The sequence below is a fragment of the Thermobia domestica genome, chromosome 7 (genome assembly GCF_964235325.1).
Source record: "Thermobia domestica chromosome 7, izTheDome1.hap1.1, whole genome shotgun sequence".
Classification (NCBI taxonomy): domain Eukaryota; kingdom Metazoa; phylum Arthropoda; class Insecta; order Zygentoma; family Lepismatidae; genus Thermobia; species Thermobia domestica.
In genome coordinates this window covers 51335860-51349988 of record NC_137460.1, presented here as the reverse complement: position 1 = coordinate 51349988, position 14129 = coordinate 51335860, and the positions used below count along the sequence as shown (strand labels likewise).

At 36.2% G+C, this 14129-nt stretch overlaps 1 protein-coding gene across 1 annotated transcript in view; it reads left to right on the top strand.

The window, feature by feature from the left end:
* The window catches only part of LOC145690081 (nucleolar complex protein 4 homolog A), a 39565-nt gene that overhangs the window by 3479 nt on the left and 21957 nt on the right, over window positions 1–14129 (top strand). Inside the window, exons 2-4 of the mRNA XM_081764610.1 lie at window positions 5760–5874; window positions 7274–7479; window positions 12331–12577. Of these exons, the coding sequence (XP_081620736.1) occupies window positions 5760–5874; window positions 7274–7479; window positions 12331–12577 (568 nt within the window). The remainder of the gene's footprint in view (window positions 1–5759; window positions 5875–7273; window positions 7480–12330; window positions 12578–14129) is intronic.

Here is a 14129-nt window from a genome sequence, read left to right as displayed (position 1 = left end):
GGCTGGAGTTTCCCGATTTATATGTAATTCTATATAATGGTTTCACTTGTGCAACTGTTTATCTTTTTGTCCTGAAATGTCTATTGACAATTATATGAACAAGTATATAAAGATCAGTACAACGTATTTTTGTTAGGAGTCTTCGTGAGTGAGTCGGCTGACTCATTGCATTTGTGGCCAGTTAGTCCCGGTTTCGAGTTCAAATGGATGACAATATTTGTCGGATGTAAGCCGGGAATCCTTTGGATTCCGCTTTAAGCTTATGTGACCCCTTCCAGCATAACCCTGTTGTTGCATAATAACAGCAAGACAAAACTAACTTATTTCTGTTCATATGTAATACAGATATATAGAGCAAATTATTTAAACCAAAAAAATACCGGGTTTAAACCAAAAAAGCCGGGGTTTTTGATTTTTTTCAATAAAAATCATGGTTTTTGCCAACCCTGATTTTGTATACAAGCAAGTAGCAGAATGTGAGGCTTACATGATTCTGCTTAATATGATTGTACAGTAAGCAGTTTGTTCTGTTAACCTCATTGAATTTTGTAATAGTCTTGTAGGCAATATTTTTGGTAAGTCCAAGCTCTTCCAGGAGCTTAAATATAGTTGGTGCGTCATAGCCAGCCTTGTATGATAATAATTTTGTATCCTTTGAGTTCCCAACTGATGTTATTAAATCTTTTTCGTCTGGTGAAGTTGAATATTTGTGCTCATGAACAGAATAATTTGCATTACAACTTCTGAAATTATTATTTATAGGCGACATTTGAGACAGAGATTATGGCAACACTAGATATATTTGTAGTCTTATAAATTCTGGATCATATGCAAACTTGTTCTTTATACATATCTTTCATTCCAGTCTAATAAATTGAACTGTAAAAATTCTAATGTTGTGATCAAAATCTTTACTTGTTCCTTTATTATGTATTGGGTTGAGGAATCATTCATGAGTTATTTTTTCAAATTTATTTTATATAAACAAACTACAACAAATTAGTCAATAGTATTCTCTCCCTTGTTGTTTACGACTTCCATTTCCAGTAAGTTTTTCGATACCTCAGAAATCTTCCGACCTTGACTAAGAAACTTCGTCCAATCAAGATCTCAATTCCATGTCACTGGTACGGCTTCCGGTTTGTAGTAATTACTATAAATTTATTTGGTTAAGTTCCAGATAAGTATGTTCATCTTTAGAATGTGTATGTTCAAAGTGATAAATAATTTGTTAGAGCTTACTTTCATGCAAGAAGAACGAAATATGTGGGGGTGCTGCATCGCTAGCTAAAAGAGCTAGAAATATTCCATAATTCGAATCTAAAAAGTAAAATTTCAATATGAAATGAAACGCAGCATTTCAAATATTTTAATTGTGTAGCAGCTATAGAAAATTGATTACAAGAAGAAGAAGAAGAAAAAAATTTTGTTATCTTCGTGCAACGCTGCGATTGAAAAGTCTTATGTCCAAGTACTAGAAATCACTTCATGAAAATGATTTACACTTTATTCACATCAAAACTTTAATCCTCGAAGAAAATGGCTTTATCTGAGCTTGGGTTATGTCAGATGAAGTGACAGGGCGAAATACATGTGGTGATCACTTAATGAAACCAAGAAATTTTACGAAACACGAAGTCAGCTTACCATTTAGCAGTTCTCCAAATCCAAAATATACCTTGTCCAGTTGGACGATAGGACATGACACAATAGATCTTTGATGTGACAGGAATTGACATATACCAATACCTAGAAAAAATTTGGAGGCGACAGTTTCCAATGGATGAGCTTGTGACACATCTTCGCAACATCATTGAGGGTAGTTAACTTGACCATTGTGATTTTCATAATGTAACATTGAAGGCATTTATTAAGCAAGGCACAAGCAGTAACAAAATAGAACAGTTTGCAAAGTTAAGGATAGGAGAATTTTAGATGACAGGGTGATAACTGCTTACCTGCGATTTGTTATATTTAATTTACAATGAAGTATTTTTTTTTTTCTTTCTAAAGTTTAATTGCGGCAAATTTATTTTCTATAACATGTGAATGAGTAGCAAAGGAAAATCGTAAGTTGCGTGACTAATGAAAGCTGACTGATAGATACATCATCGTGGCGATGTACTTGCTACTGTGAATGACCAACATCTCGGCTGTCAGTGACAGCTTGAATGAAACTAACTCCGTGCTTCTCGGCGTAGAAGGAAATAATGAATAACCTTCCAAATAAAGCAGGGGCTAGGAGGACTTGTACCGTAACATTTAGATTCTTCCCATTCCAAGCCCATCCAATCATCATTGTTATTTAGGTACCTGCTGCAAAGATACGAGTTACTAGAAGACTTAAAAAAAATGTTGGTGCTTTTAACTTTCAAATAAATAAATAAATAAAAATAATGACGATGCTTTGATTGATTGATTGATTTTTTTTTCTTTTCTCATATAGCTTGGGTCGCCACTCGTAAAACGAGAGAACTGTTAACTTGCTAGATTGATATAGCTACTACTGTGATTTTGCCACTGCTACTACTTATTTACTGTATTGCGCAACTCGATGATAATAAGGATGATGATGTCACCTTTTCACATTACTATGGACAAGCAGTTACCCGAAGGGATCAGTCCTCTGTACTAGGTTAGGCCTACACCCGTTCAGAGAACTAGCCCTTCGTGTACATGCCATTCCAGTGCAATATGGAATAGAAGACTCAAATACAAGCCTGGATTCGAACTCGGTACAAAACTTCGACTTAACCTCGGTCGTCGACTCTCACGGCTCATATGCATGCCTCAGACTTTTGGCTGCAGTTTGATTACCCAATCAAGTCCCAGGCACGAACATGAAATGCGAGCACTTCAACTTCCTAGGTTAAGTAAGCGCTCAAAGAAAAAAGAAATCTCGTCGACATATAACTTTTGAATCCTAAATTGGTGTTTAAAAAAAAAAGTCTTACAATACTGAATTTCTAGTCCAATTGTTTCTAAAATTTCAGAAGTTCCTAGAACGTAGCACTTCGGAAGCGGTCACGACTTCATATCCTAAAATTAACTGTGTTTACATACGCTCACGCTTCCTTTACTGTAATCTCTTGCACTTCGGAGATTTGAGTGCCCACACTTAGAAGCTAATATAAACATATTTCAAAATTTTCTTAAATTTATTTATTTAATTTTGTAAATGAGACCCAATATTTATAAGTCTTATTTATTGGAAGAAAAACTATGTAAAATGCATATTACATCAACATCAGTATCTACTAACAAATGGTTCCAATTAGAAATTTTGATTTACTGAAACTTTTGTAATTATCATTCTTCAAATACTGCCTTGTAATTACTCCTCAGTACCTGTTCTCTTTTCTTATTAGTTTTCGTAGGAATTACTGTTTACGCAACCTATAGCACACAAATTATCTTCTCAAGTACAAGGACTTCCTATCAAAAAGAGGTTTTAACACAGATAAATAGTACACTATCAGTGCCTATATTTACGTCCCACTTGTAATGTATTATTCATATTAGTTACCTAAACATTGTACATTTATCGCCTATGAAACCAACTTATAAACTACAACCTTAAACCCAACATATAATTATACACCAATAAAATACACAAAAACAAATATGCACTGACCTTCACACTACTACTAAATTGCTCTCTACATATTTCACGTGTATGTTTACCTCTACGAAGCATTTACCAAAATAGAGAAGAAGATATGTCAGAATTGCTAACGCAATAAACTGTTTTATACTGTACGAAAACAATATCCTACCCAATACTTATTTACTGTAACAAATTTTCTTCCTCTTAAAAAAAAATAATAATAATAATTAAAAAATTCAGTATGTTCTCGCAAGTCCCAATCAAGAGACATAATGAGCTGTTTACACTGTGAAACTACTTTATATCTAGGTACTGAATTTTCTTTTCCAATTATAAATGAAACAGCCAGTTGGGCTTCTAAGTAACAAACGATTAACGATCCTGCGTATTTCCACTGACAAACGATACGAATCAAAACAAAACTTGTACATTGCGTTAAGTGCAAGGATCGAATTTCTACAAGATAAAATTTACTTTCTAGAGTGGATTACGAGTACAACATTTTGAAATATTAATGACAGGCCAATGTTATTGTGCTACGAGCCCATTCCCCCTCCCAACAGGAAAATTGTATGTCCCGACTACATGGTAAAAATTGGCAAACGCTAGTTCTGGAAGGAACGGTCACTTAAGTGACTATGATGCACGTTTTCGCAGTTTCGACGGAAGAGTAAAAAATGAAATGTAATCTTTGAGTTTTATGTCCCGCGGTTATGCCGGTGAGGCTAAAGGAAACGGTGAAGATGAGAAATAAATGAAATGGCGGAATGAAGAAAGTGGGAGGAAACGAGAGAACCTCGAGAAAACCCACGAGCACGATGTTTGTCCACCACAAAGTCCACACGGCGCGAGCTGGGATCGAACCAGGGACCCCAAGCACCGATGGTGAACGCTCTACCACTGAGCCACCGCACCCACGGAAGAGTACATTTCAATTTTCATCTAATTGTTATTGCCAAATAATATTGAATCCATTTTCAATCGTATCGACTTCCTCAATGTTGTTTTCTAGAATTATTTAAATTTCACAGTAACCTAATCATAGTTTACCTAATCTTCTAAACTGCAAATCTTTTTTCCCAAGCGTCCTGTTGTGATTCACTGGTTTTTAACAAGCTGACAAATATCTACAAGTATATTCCGGATACCATGCAAAATAGTTTTGCAAACTGTTCTTGAGTTGAAGATTCAAAACACAAATATGGCGTCAAGTATACTTTGAAATTGAAAGACGATTGCTTTGTGATGTTTTCAGTCCTTTCTAAGGATTTGAGCAATTCCCGCAAATCTCGACACAACGCATTGGTCCATTCTTTCTCAAACAAACGTTCATATAGCAGCGTTTTCCGTAGAGCTTACACGAAATTTCTTAAATCAACATGTTGCAGCTTCTCGTTATTCGGCAGATAGCTGTAATAATAATAATAATACTCTCTTAACCAGAGAACTATGGGTAAGTATTTGCGAATCAGAAGAATACATCTCTGATTGAAAACTTCTAACTTCCAATTAAAAGAATCCACCTGTCTGAACCCCTCTAAGAAATAACTGATGATTGGGTGAATATATTATAAAGGAAATACAGTGTGAAAATGAAAAGAAAAGCCAAGATGGCAATATATATGAAAATAAAATTATTTGTTGCCTCATCTCGAAAATCTGCAATTTACTTTCAGATTAGTATAGAGTGAAAGATCCTATTTCGAAATGAATTTTGAAAACAAAATACGTCTGAATAAATTCCTGTGTAACTGCATATATCTAATGAAACACTTTACTATTTAAAAAAAGACTAACTATTTAACATTCAAGAATACACCGCAAATCAAAATTAATGTATAAAATTACAGGAAAAAAATAATTATTAAACATTAACAACGAACCTATACTATACACATTAATGAGTATTACATAACCAAAACATAAAGAAGCTACCTTAAAATTCGTCTACAGTAAAATTCCAGTTCTTAGTCTAAATTACAGTAAACCTCCGATTGTTATCTTCAATCTGGAGGTAAGATGCTCTTTCGAAAAATTAAAAAAATCAATGACAACGTAAACGAAATAACGGTGTTTTATTATCTAACAGTTTTCTATATATGTATGTATGTTTGTGTTTATATCTATTTACGTATTTATTTGTATATTTTAGGAGAATCCAAGTAATACGCATGCTTGTATAATAGCGCTTGAAACATTATTTACCGAAGTATTGAAAAGAAAAGAATTATATCTCGAAAGAAAAGTTGATCCAGCTGAAATTACAGGTAGAGTATGCTTCTTGTTTTTAAATCTACACATGATCAGACATCTAACTCTATACTTATTTTTCTTTCTATTTATTTATATTTTTTCCTTCTCTCCTCCTTTACACTTCATTAACAGATCTGCAAGACTGGTAAGCTTCTTTTACAACTTAAGTGTGTTTGTATGATGTATAATCACATAATACTTTTTCTTTTGAAATTTGAATGATAATGATAATGCTTGGACTTGTTTCTTCTTACCAACATAGTAATTAGCGTGCAAAACGATCGCGCTCCGGATCCCAACGTACATACTTATGCTACACCTGGAGCAATTAAATCTCTCATCATACATCGTTTCTTACGATTTCGATTCATAGATGACGTTAGCAGCGATTCATAGATGACAAGAGGAAGAGAAAATGGACATTAGCTAAGAAGTAACTGTATCATGAGGGACATGCTAGAGGGTATGGTGTCAGTTGGTTGTTCAAATACACAATACATAATTTCATTTAAGAAAAAAGTTGTAGTTTAATAAAAATGAATTTATATGTACAAGAGGTTAATACTTGGATTTTTTTGCGAAGTAAAGAACACAAATGGTTAAATTCTCTGCACAAGGGAAAAACTGAAGAAGAAAATAGCAAAAAAAAAAAAAGTCTGTATATTAGTGTTGTTCGGCATTTTAGCATGAGTAATACCAAAATTTCGGGGTTTAAATATATTGATACATCCTACTACTACCATCCTACTATTAATTGTTTTTTAAAACAAATTTAATGCGGAAAATATAAATTTTAAATTTAATACTTTGACATCTTATATTTTAAAGAACAATTTCTTATTTTAATTACTTTTAACAATGAAATGATAAAATTAAATTGATTTAGAAAAAAAAAAAAAGGAGTTTGGTGGGCGAGAAGCTACCCACACAGCCCACGAACAGCAATCGGTGGCGAAATGGTTTTAACTAGGTAATGTGTGTTCAGCACCTTGGCTTCCATTGTTGTTCATACTATCTTCTAGAATGATGGTTGTCACTTACAAGTTCAACCAGTTATCTCACAAATATGGGTTAATATTAATAACAATAATAAAAAGATATATGTCTGCGCTTAAAACCAAATCCGGGACCACTGGGACATACAAAAACAATTTAGCTACATGGAAGAATGTAAGAAGAAAATCATCAAATAAATAAATGCAACACTATATGCGTATTTCTGTATTTGTACAAGAATATATATATATATATATATATATATATATATATATATATATATATATATATATATATATATTTGATATTTAATGATATACGTATATAAATTAAATTGTGCCTATATTTTTGTATTCGTAGATTAATAATTACTTCAGTTGTCTCTGATTATTAATAATATGTTTATTCTCTTTATAGATGAAAACGTGGAACTTAAATATAAGGTGTGGTTGAAAGATTGTTACAAAACCTATTACAAGCGCTTAGTGTCAATTGTAGAAGATGATAAACCAGTCAATCAAGAGCAGGCATTATGCAGTATGATGAAATTGGTAGCAGTCGAAGGGCAGTATCCGCAACAACCAGTTGGAAATGAACATTACTTTGCAAAGCACTTGTTATATGTAAGCATTAAAGATTGTATTTTCTCTCCAGTGTTAAACAAATTAAGGTGATGTGAATAGTCAATAATGTTATTATATTACTGTTAAGTTTGCAGGTTTTATTATCTATTTATCTTTAATTAAATTTTGTTATATTTTCCATTACTCAACATAATTACTTTTCTCCTTCGAGCGATGATGGGAGAAAAGAGAGACTTTCGAACAGATATCAAACTACTGTATATGTTCTTCTGTATATCCAGAGGTATAGAGACCACATCATGCAAGGCATCCAATTTAAGGTTTTTATGGTGGTATTGTTCAGGGTATTTTCGTGTATCTCCCTACAGCCAGAAAAAAAAAAAAAAACGGTTATAACATTGTTGTACATATAGTTAGTAAATAATTTATTCACAACTCTACAGTATGGCATAGTATGTGCTCTGAAAAACGTTCACTTCAGATAGTTTACTGGTGGAGATGAATTGACAGTACTATTGCATTGTAAGGTAACTACTGCAGTACCTGATATATATGTTTGTTGGTAGGTTAGGTTTATACTTCTACATTGTGTTGATGTAACTTAGACTTCTCGTTCACCGTATAAGTCACTAAATCTACGTAATCTTGTTTTAGTACATGCATGAATCGAAGATTTTTTTTATATACAGTCATAGATGCTATATAATAAAGTAAATGTTCTGTATTTTCTCTCGTTAACTTATTTTATTTTTTTAGATTCATTATACATTTGATTATCTTTTACACTACTGAACTTCCTTCTTGCATTCTTATTATTCTTACTTGTTTATTCTAATTTTTACCATTTCTTAATCTTTATTTTGTATGTAATCTTGTTTGCTTTTAGAGTTCTTTATCAGTCGTTTTGTAATCATAAGCTATATATTTATTTCTTCTCTTTCGAAGACTTATTAATTGAAAATTACGACTTTCCGCCTGTACCATTATTTTAACCCCTACAGTTTGGTTAGTGGTCAAGGCATACAATGTATTGGTTTTATAAGGCATAGACTACTAATTAGCGTTCTTATTTCGCAATCAGGAAGCTTAATGGCTAAATATCCATTTTTTCTCATTACCACCAGACGAATGTCAGAATGGTCCTTTGAAATATAAGCACTTGTTTATTTGATACTGCTATCAGTTGTTAATGATTCCGGAATTTTGATAAATAAACAATAAATAAATTAATATATTTCAAGCTGTAGTTTGAGCCCACATAGTACAGAGGTTGTTCAGTCTACATTTGGCCAATTTCGACTTACCTAAGAATTTAGAAGAATCCATGGTGCCAGGTCCGTAAGTGCTCGATGTGTTTTCCTTGGTTCCTGACAATAGCCCGACAGCGTAATTTCCACTGTAATAGGCTTCTCTGAAGAACTGGGAGGGCAATCTTGTTCCATTCCCTTTGCACAACGGGGGGCCGCGGTGGCTCAGTGGTAGAGCGTTCACCTCTGGTGCTTGGGGTTCAGGGTTCGATCCCGGCCCCCGTCAAGGAAACTTTGTGGTAGACAAAAACCGTGTACATGGGTTTTCTCGGAGTTCTCCCACTTTCTTCATTCCACCATTTCATTCATTGCTCATCATCACCGTCTCCTTTAGCCTAACCGGCATAACCGTGGGACGTAAAACACAAAGATTTCATTTCATTTTTCCCTTTGTACAGCTTTCCAAAGTCCTACAGTTGTCACACGCCGTTTTTCCAAAGACCGCTTCAGCAATCCAAATCCACAAAGTCCATAGGACTTGCATCTGGAAATTTAACAGGTACCTAATTGAAAGGTATCACCTGTATACCACTTGCCTCCTCCATCTCCCTGTAGAATGCGAGGGACGATCGTGAGGTATGTGATGAGGCCTTGTCCATGTGAATGCGCACCAGATTGGTGTCATTTCCGTACATTGTTGGAATCTCATGCTCGTATATCGGCCGCATGATCTGCTCCTGAAAATACAGCGAATTTATTTTGCAGTTCTTCGCCACCATACGAATCTTCAGTTTGCCTCGGTAACGGTAGCCAGTAACGACCATGAACCCTTTTGGGAAGGATTCTTTCCAGATACGGACCCTCCTTCTGAAGTTCTTGTCGCCTTTCTCTGGGTACATGATGGCTCTCGGTTTGCCGCAGTCGCAAAGGTAAATCCATGCTTCATCGAGCGTTACGACGTACATCCACCTTTGTTTTGCCAGATGCCGTTCGTACAGCTTCCGGGCGTTACACTTTCGTTCCTTTTGGTGGGCATCCGTGAGAAGATGGCCGCGAGCTTTCATGACTTTTTCCAGCTTGAGTTGATGGTGTAACGTCCGGCTCACAGTCCCCAAAGACACGTCAAGACGATTAGCTATACACCTTTGTGTTGGCGGATTTTCTTGCATTGTCATTTTGCGAAGTTTCCTCTGCATGGTGGAGGTGGCCTTGGTGCATTCCTGCTTCCTAGGCAACTTCGTTGGTGATCCAAATGATGGAGCTTCGTTGCCCTTGTACATTTTAATAACATTTTTTATTCCACTTAAACTGATGTTGCAACCATTCTTCTTGCAGTGTTTTCTAATGACAGAAACACTAAAGTGGGCGTAACAAAGAGCCACAACATAGCCTTCCCAAAACCGGCTTAGTTTGGCGGCATTTTGGCCACAGAGCGGAAACCCGCACACTTGGAAACAAATTTAACACAACACTCACAACAATGGTCCTGTTTTGTGCGTTATTGTCGTCCGCGCGGAAAAACAACTCCGTTCCCAGGAAGCCACTGCACAACACTGCAGGACACCAAGAGCCAGGTCGGGTGAGTCCATTCTGCCCGGGAGGGGGAAAGAACGAATTCGGCCAAACGTAAGTTGAACAACCTCTGTAAATGTATACAAATACATATCAATTTAATGATAACAACTGGAGTTGGCAAGTCAGGTGGCGATGCAGCGCGGGCTGTCGATGATGGTGTGATATGGAAATCTCCGTACTACTTGAGAACGAATAGAAGATAATGTAAAATGTGCGACCTCTGTGATTTCCAAAAAGAAAGAAAAAAATGAAAATTGTTGATACTCGGTTATGTACAGCTCACAGATGACGAGAAGAACCCTAGCAGAAGTAGTGTGACGTAGGTATGGGCTCTCCCACTTTTCGCAGGAGGGTTTTAAATTACACCACGGAATAGCAAACAGATAACTATCCGGAGTAGCAGACGACATCTAAGTATAGACCACACCTCAAAAACCGAAAATGGACTTGACCGTGTCGCTGTCCTTTCCCCGCTTCCCCTGTTTTAGGATTCTTCTTGTCATCTGTGAGCTGTAGTTGAGCGTAATGAAAGTATCAAGTGTGTTGGATGTGTAGTAAAGTACAGTGTCCAAGGTGATGGCCTACAAAACTCACGGCAAAACCACATCAGAGAAGAGGAATAATGGTCGGAAGAAAACCCTTATTGACAAGTCCTACAAGCATTAAAACTGATTGTCACTTAAAACCGTCGTGCGATTGCGATGCAAGTAACAGAGAAACTCAAGCAGCAGCTCCCACATACTGTATCGGCAAGAAATCTCCGCGAATTACATGGTGTGAACATATGGAGTCGCATTGCACTTGCGAAAGTACTGCTAAGCTGAGGGGCCATAATGCTTTAGCACGACGCAAATGGTGCCGTGAACATGGAACATGAACCGCTGATAACCGAAAACATGTGATATGGTCGGATGAACCATCATTCACTTTATTTCAAACCACAGGCCGTGTTTATGTTGGGCGGACGCGCAAAGAAGCGTACGATCCCAGTACATCATATGTTCTATATTCGCCCAGCCGTGAAACATGGTGCTTTATGATGCTGTGACCCGCAATATCGCGGTTTTTGGTAAATACTGTGCTGACGTGTACCTGCCCGTGATTATGTCGCCATTTTAGGGGAGCATGTACATCATAAGTTCCAGATGTTATTTCTGGGCAATGATGCCATATTCCAGGATGATAATGGAGCAATTTACATAGCTGGTGCTCTTGTGGCTTGGTTTGAGGAACATTGGGATGAAGTTAAATTCCTCCCCTATCCTTCCAGTTCTCGAATCTGAACATAATGGAACATCTGTGGGCCGTTTTGGATACACGAATCCGGCACAGATTTCCACCTCCATTCTCTCTCACAGAACTGAGCAATGCATTGCACGCATAATGATGCTTCCACTTGCTACCATTCACGACCTCTGTGACTCTATTCCACGTCTCATCAGAGCTGTTCTGAGGGAGAAAGATGGCCCAACGTCATATTAATCTAGTAACTTTCATTTTTTTTCATATGTATTCATTAAGGTCAGTTTCTCATTACGTTATCATATTATTATCTCTGTTTTCTTCAGTCTAGAGACTTCTGTTTCAAGTGTGCCTCGAAAAATATGTGAAACATACTTCGGCCCACCCCCCTCTTACGGAGGAAACGTTCCTTTTGCTTTGGAGAAAGAAATAAATGACCTAAGCTGTGTTGCTGATTTGTCATTAAGTCGTTTGGTCTAGGCAAGTAAAGATCGTAGAATACGTAGAATGGCTAACAAGACAATGCGCATCGAAGCCCGTGAAGTAATTCAATTTGGCAACCTTGTCCTCAACCAGCTGCTGATAAATTTCAGCTGAAGCAACTTGTTCCTCCTGTTTCGAGGGAAGTACGGGAAAATACACATCGACAGCAGCTCCAGCAGGGGCATACTTGAAACAGAAGGGCTCTAACACGTAGAGTAATTTGCTTTATTATTGAAATCTCAAGGGTCTGTTTGTTTTAATTAATAAATGCTATTATTTTCTGTTACATTAGTTCTTAACAAAGAACAAACTAATACATTTTTTTTTTTAATTTCATTTATAGCCGCTCCTTGAAAAGTTACTTTCTTCAGAACGGAATATGCAACCGCTTCTGCAAAGATTTAAGGAATTCACAGCTTATGATGATGTAGTGTACTATACATGGATGTATATTGTTTCTGCTGTTGCTAACAAGAAGGATCCGAACGAAATCCTGATTAAAAACTTCCTTGTTCTTCTGGAGCAAATCGTTTTACCTCCTCCTGACAAAAGGAAAAAAGATAGTGTTCAGATCTTATGTGTAGCAGGAAGTAAGTTTTTCTTGCGTTACTATATTTTATGGATTTTTGTTTGTTTTATTGGTGTGTTTTTATTTACAAGTAGTATGTGAGTCAATGTTAAGATTATGTGTGCGTCATTCTGAACAGATGGCGTCACTGTTAGGGCAATGTGTGTGTCACTGAAGAAATCGAACAACAGTATATAAATGTGGTAATTAATAGTATGAATATTTCATGTACTGTACATAAATAAATAAATAAATAAATAAATAGTTCACTCTAGCAAAACATAAATAATTCAGTGCACCCGATTCGCATGAATAACATACTTTATTCAAGTAAGTCATTTTGTTAAGCTAGACGTGGCCTACCGACTTATGTACAGTACGTCTCATGTGTAAACAACTGAATTTTTGCCAACTACTTTGTTGAAACTATTAAAAAAGAAATGTAAGAGTTAAGAGTTTATGTCCTAATTTTGATAACAGTGGAGTTAGCGAAAATTTAACAATTTAATAAAATAAACTATGTTAATATATAAAATAATACAGGTCTGCGGTGGCTCAGTCGTAGAGCGCTTATCTCTGGTGTGTGAGGTCCCTGGTTAGGTCCTATCTCTTTCCAAGTAGGCTTTGTGGTAGAGGGTACGTGGGTTTTCTCAGGGTTCTTCCGTTTCCTCCCATTTTCTCCATTCGACTATTTTCACCATCTCACTATCACTATCTCCCTTAGTTTCAATGCATAATTATGGGACGTGAAACTTTTTATTAAAAAAATGTTCGTTTATAATATCGGGTAAGTTAAAATGATATTCCCCGATTTCAATGACAAATTATTCCATTTTAATGAGACGTAAATAAATAGATTTTGCACTCAACTTGAACAACTGAATTTTTTCGTGATATATTATGAATGTTCAATGTGCGATCTGTGTGTCACACGACACATGTCTAGTCTGTAGTTAAGTTCTTGCCATCTTTTTAACATACCAGGTTAAACTTCGGCCTCTGGTGCAGTGATGCGCTCATACAGTTTAACAATAGCACATAAACTTTATCTAATGAATACCCCATAGGATGAAATCAGACGGGATAGTCTGAAAAGCATAATGACCGTTTCATCAATTCTAAATCTCCTGCCGTTACACGACCAACCCACCATTTAGGAAATCGCTCATTGAAGTGGACACGGAATTTGGTGATGGTAATGTGGTGGTGCACCATTCTGCCGTAAAATGAAAGCAGCACTGTCTTCTTCACGCTGTGGTAATAGCTATTGTTGTATCATGTCCAGACACGTATCACCTGTCTCATTGTCTTCTCCAAAGAAGAAAGGCCCATAAACTTTCCGATAGGAAATGCCACAGAAGACGTTCAATTTTGGAGAATCACGTTCATATTGCGAACCAGCATATGGTTTCTCTGTGCCTGAACTACACATTATGTCTGTTCACTTTACTTGAAATGTGAAATGTTGATTTATTGCTGAAGATCAGCTTTTCTGAGAATCATCCTCTTCCATACACTGTTGTAAAATTTGACAGAAAGGCACCTTTAAACATAACCTGTTAGTTTCAGCGCTT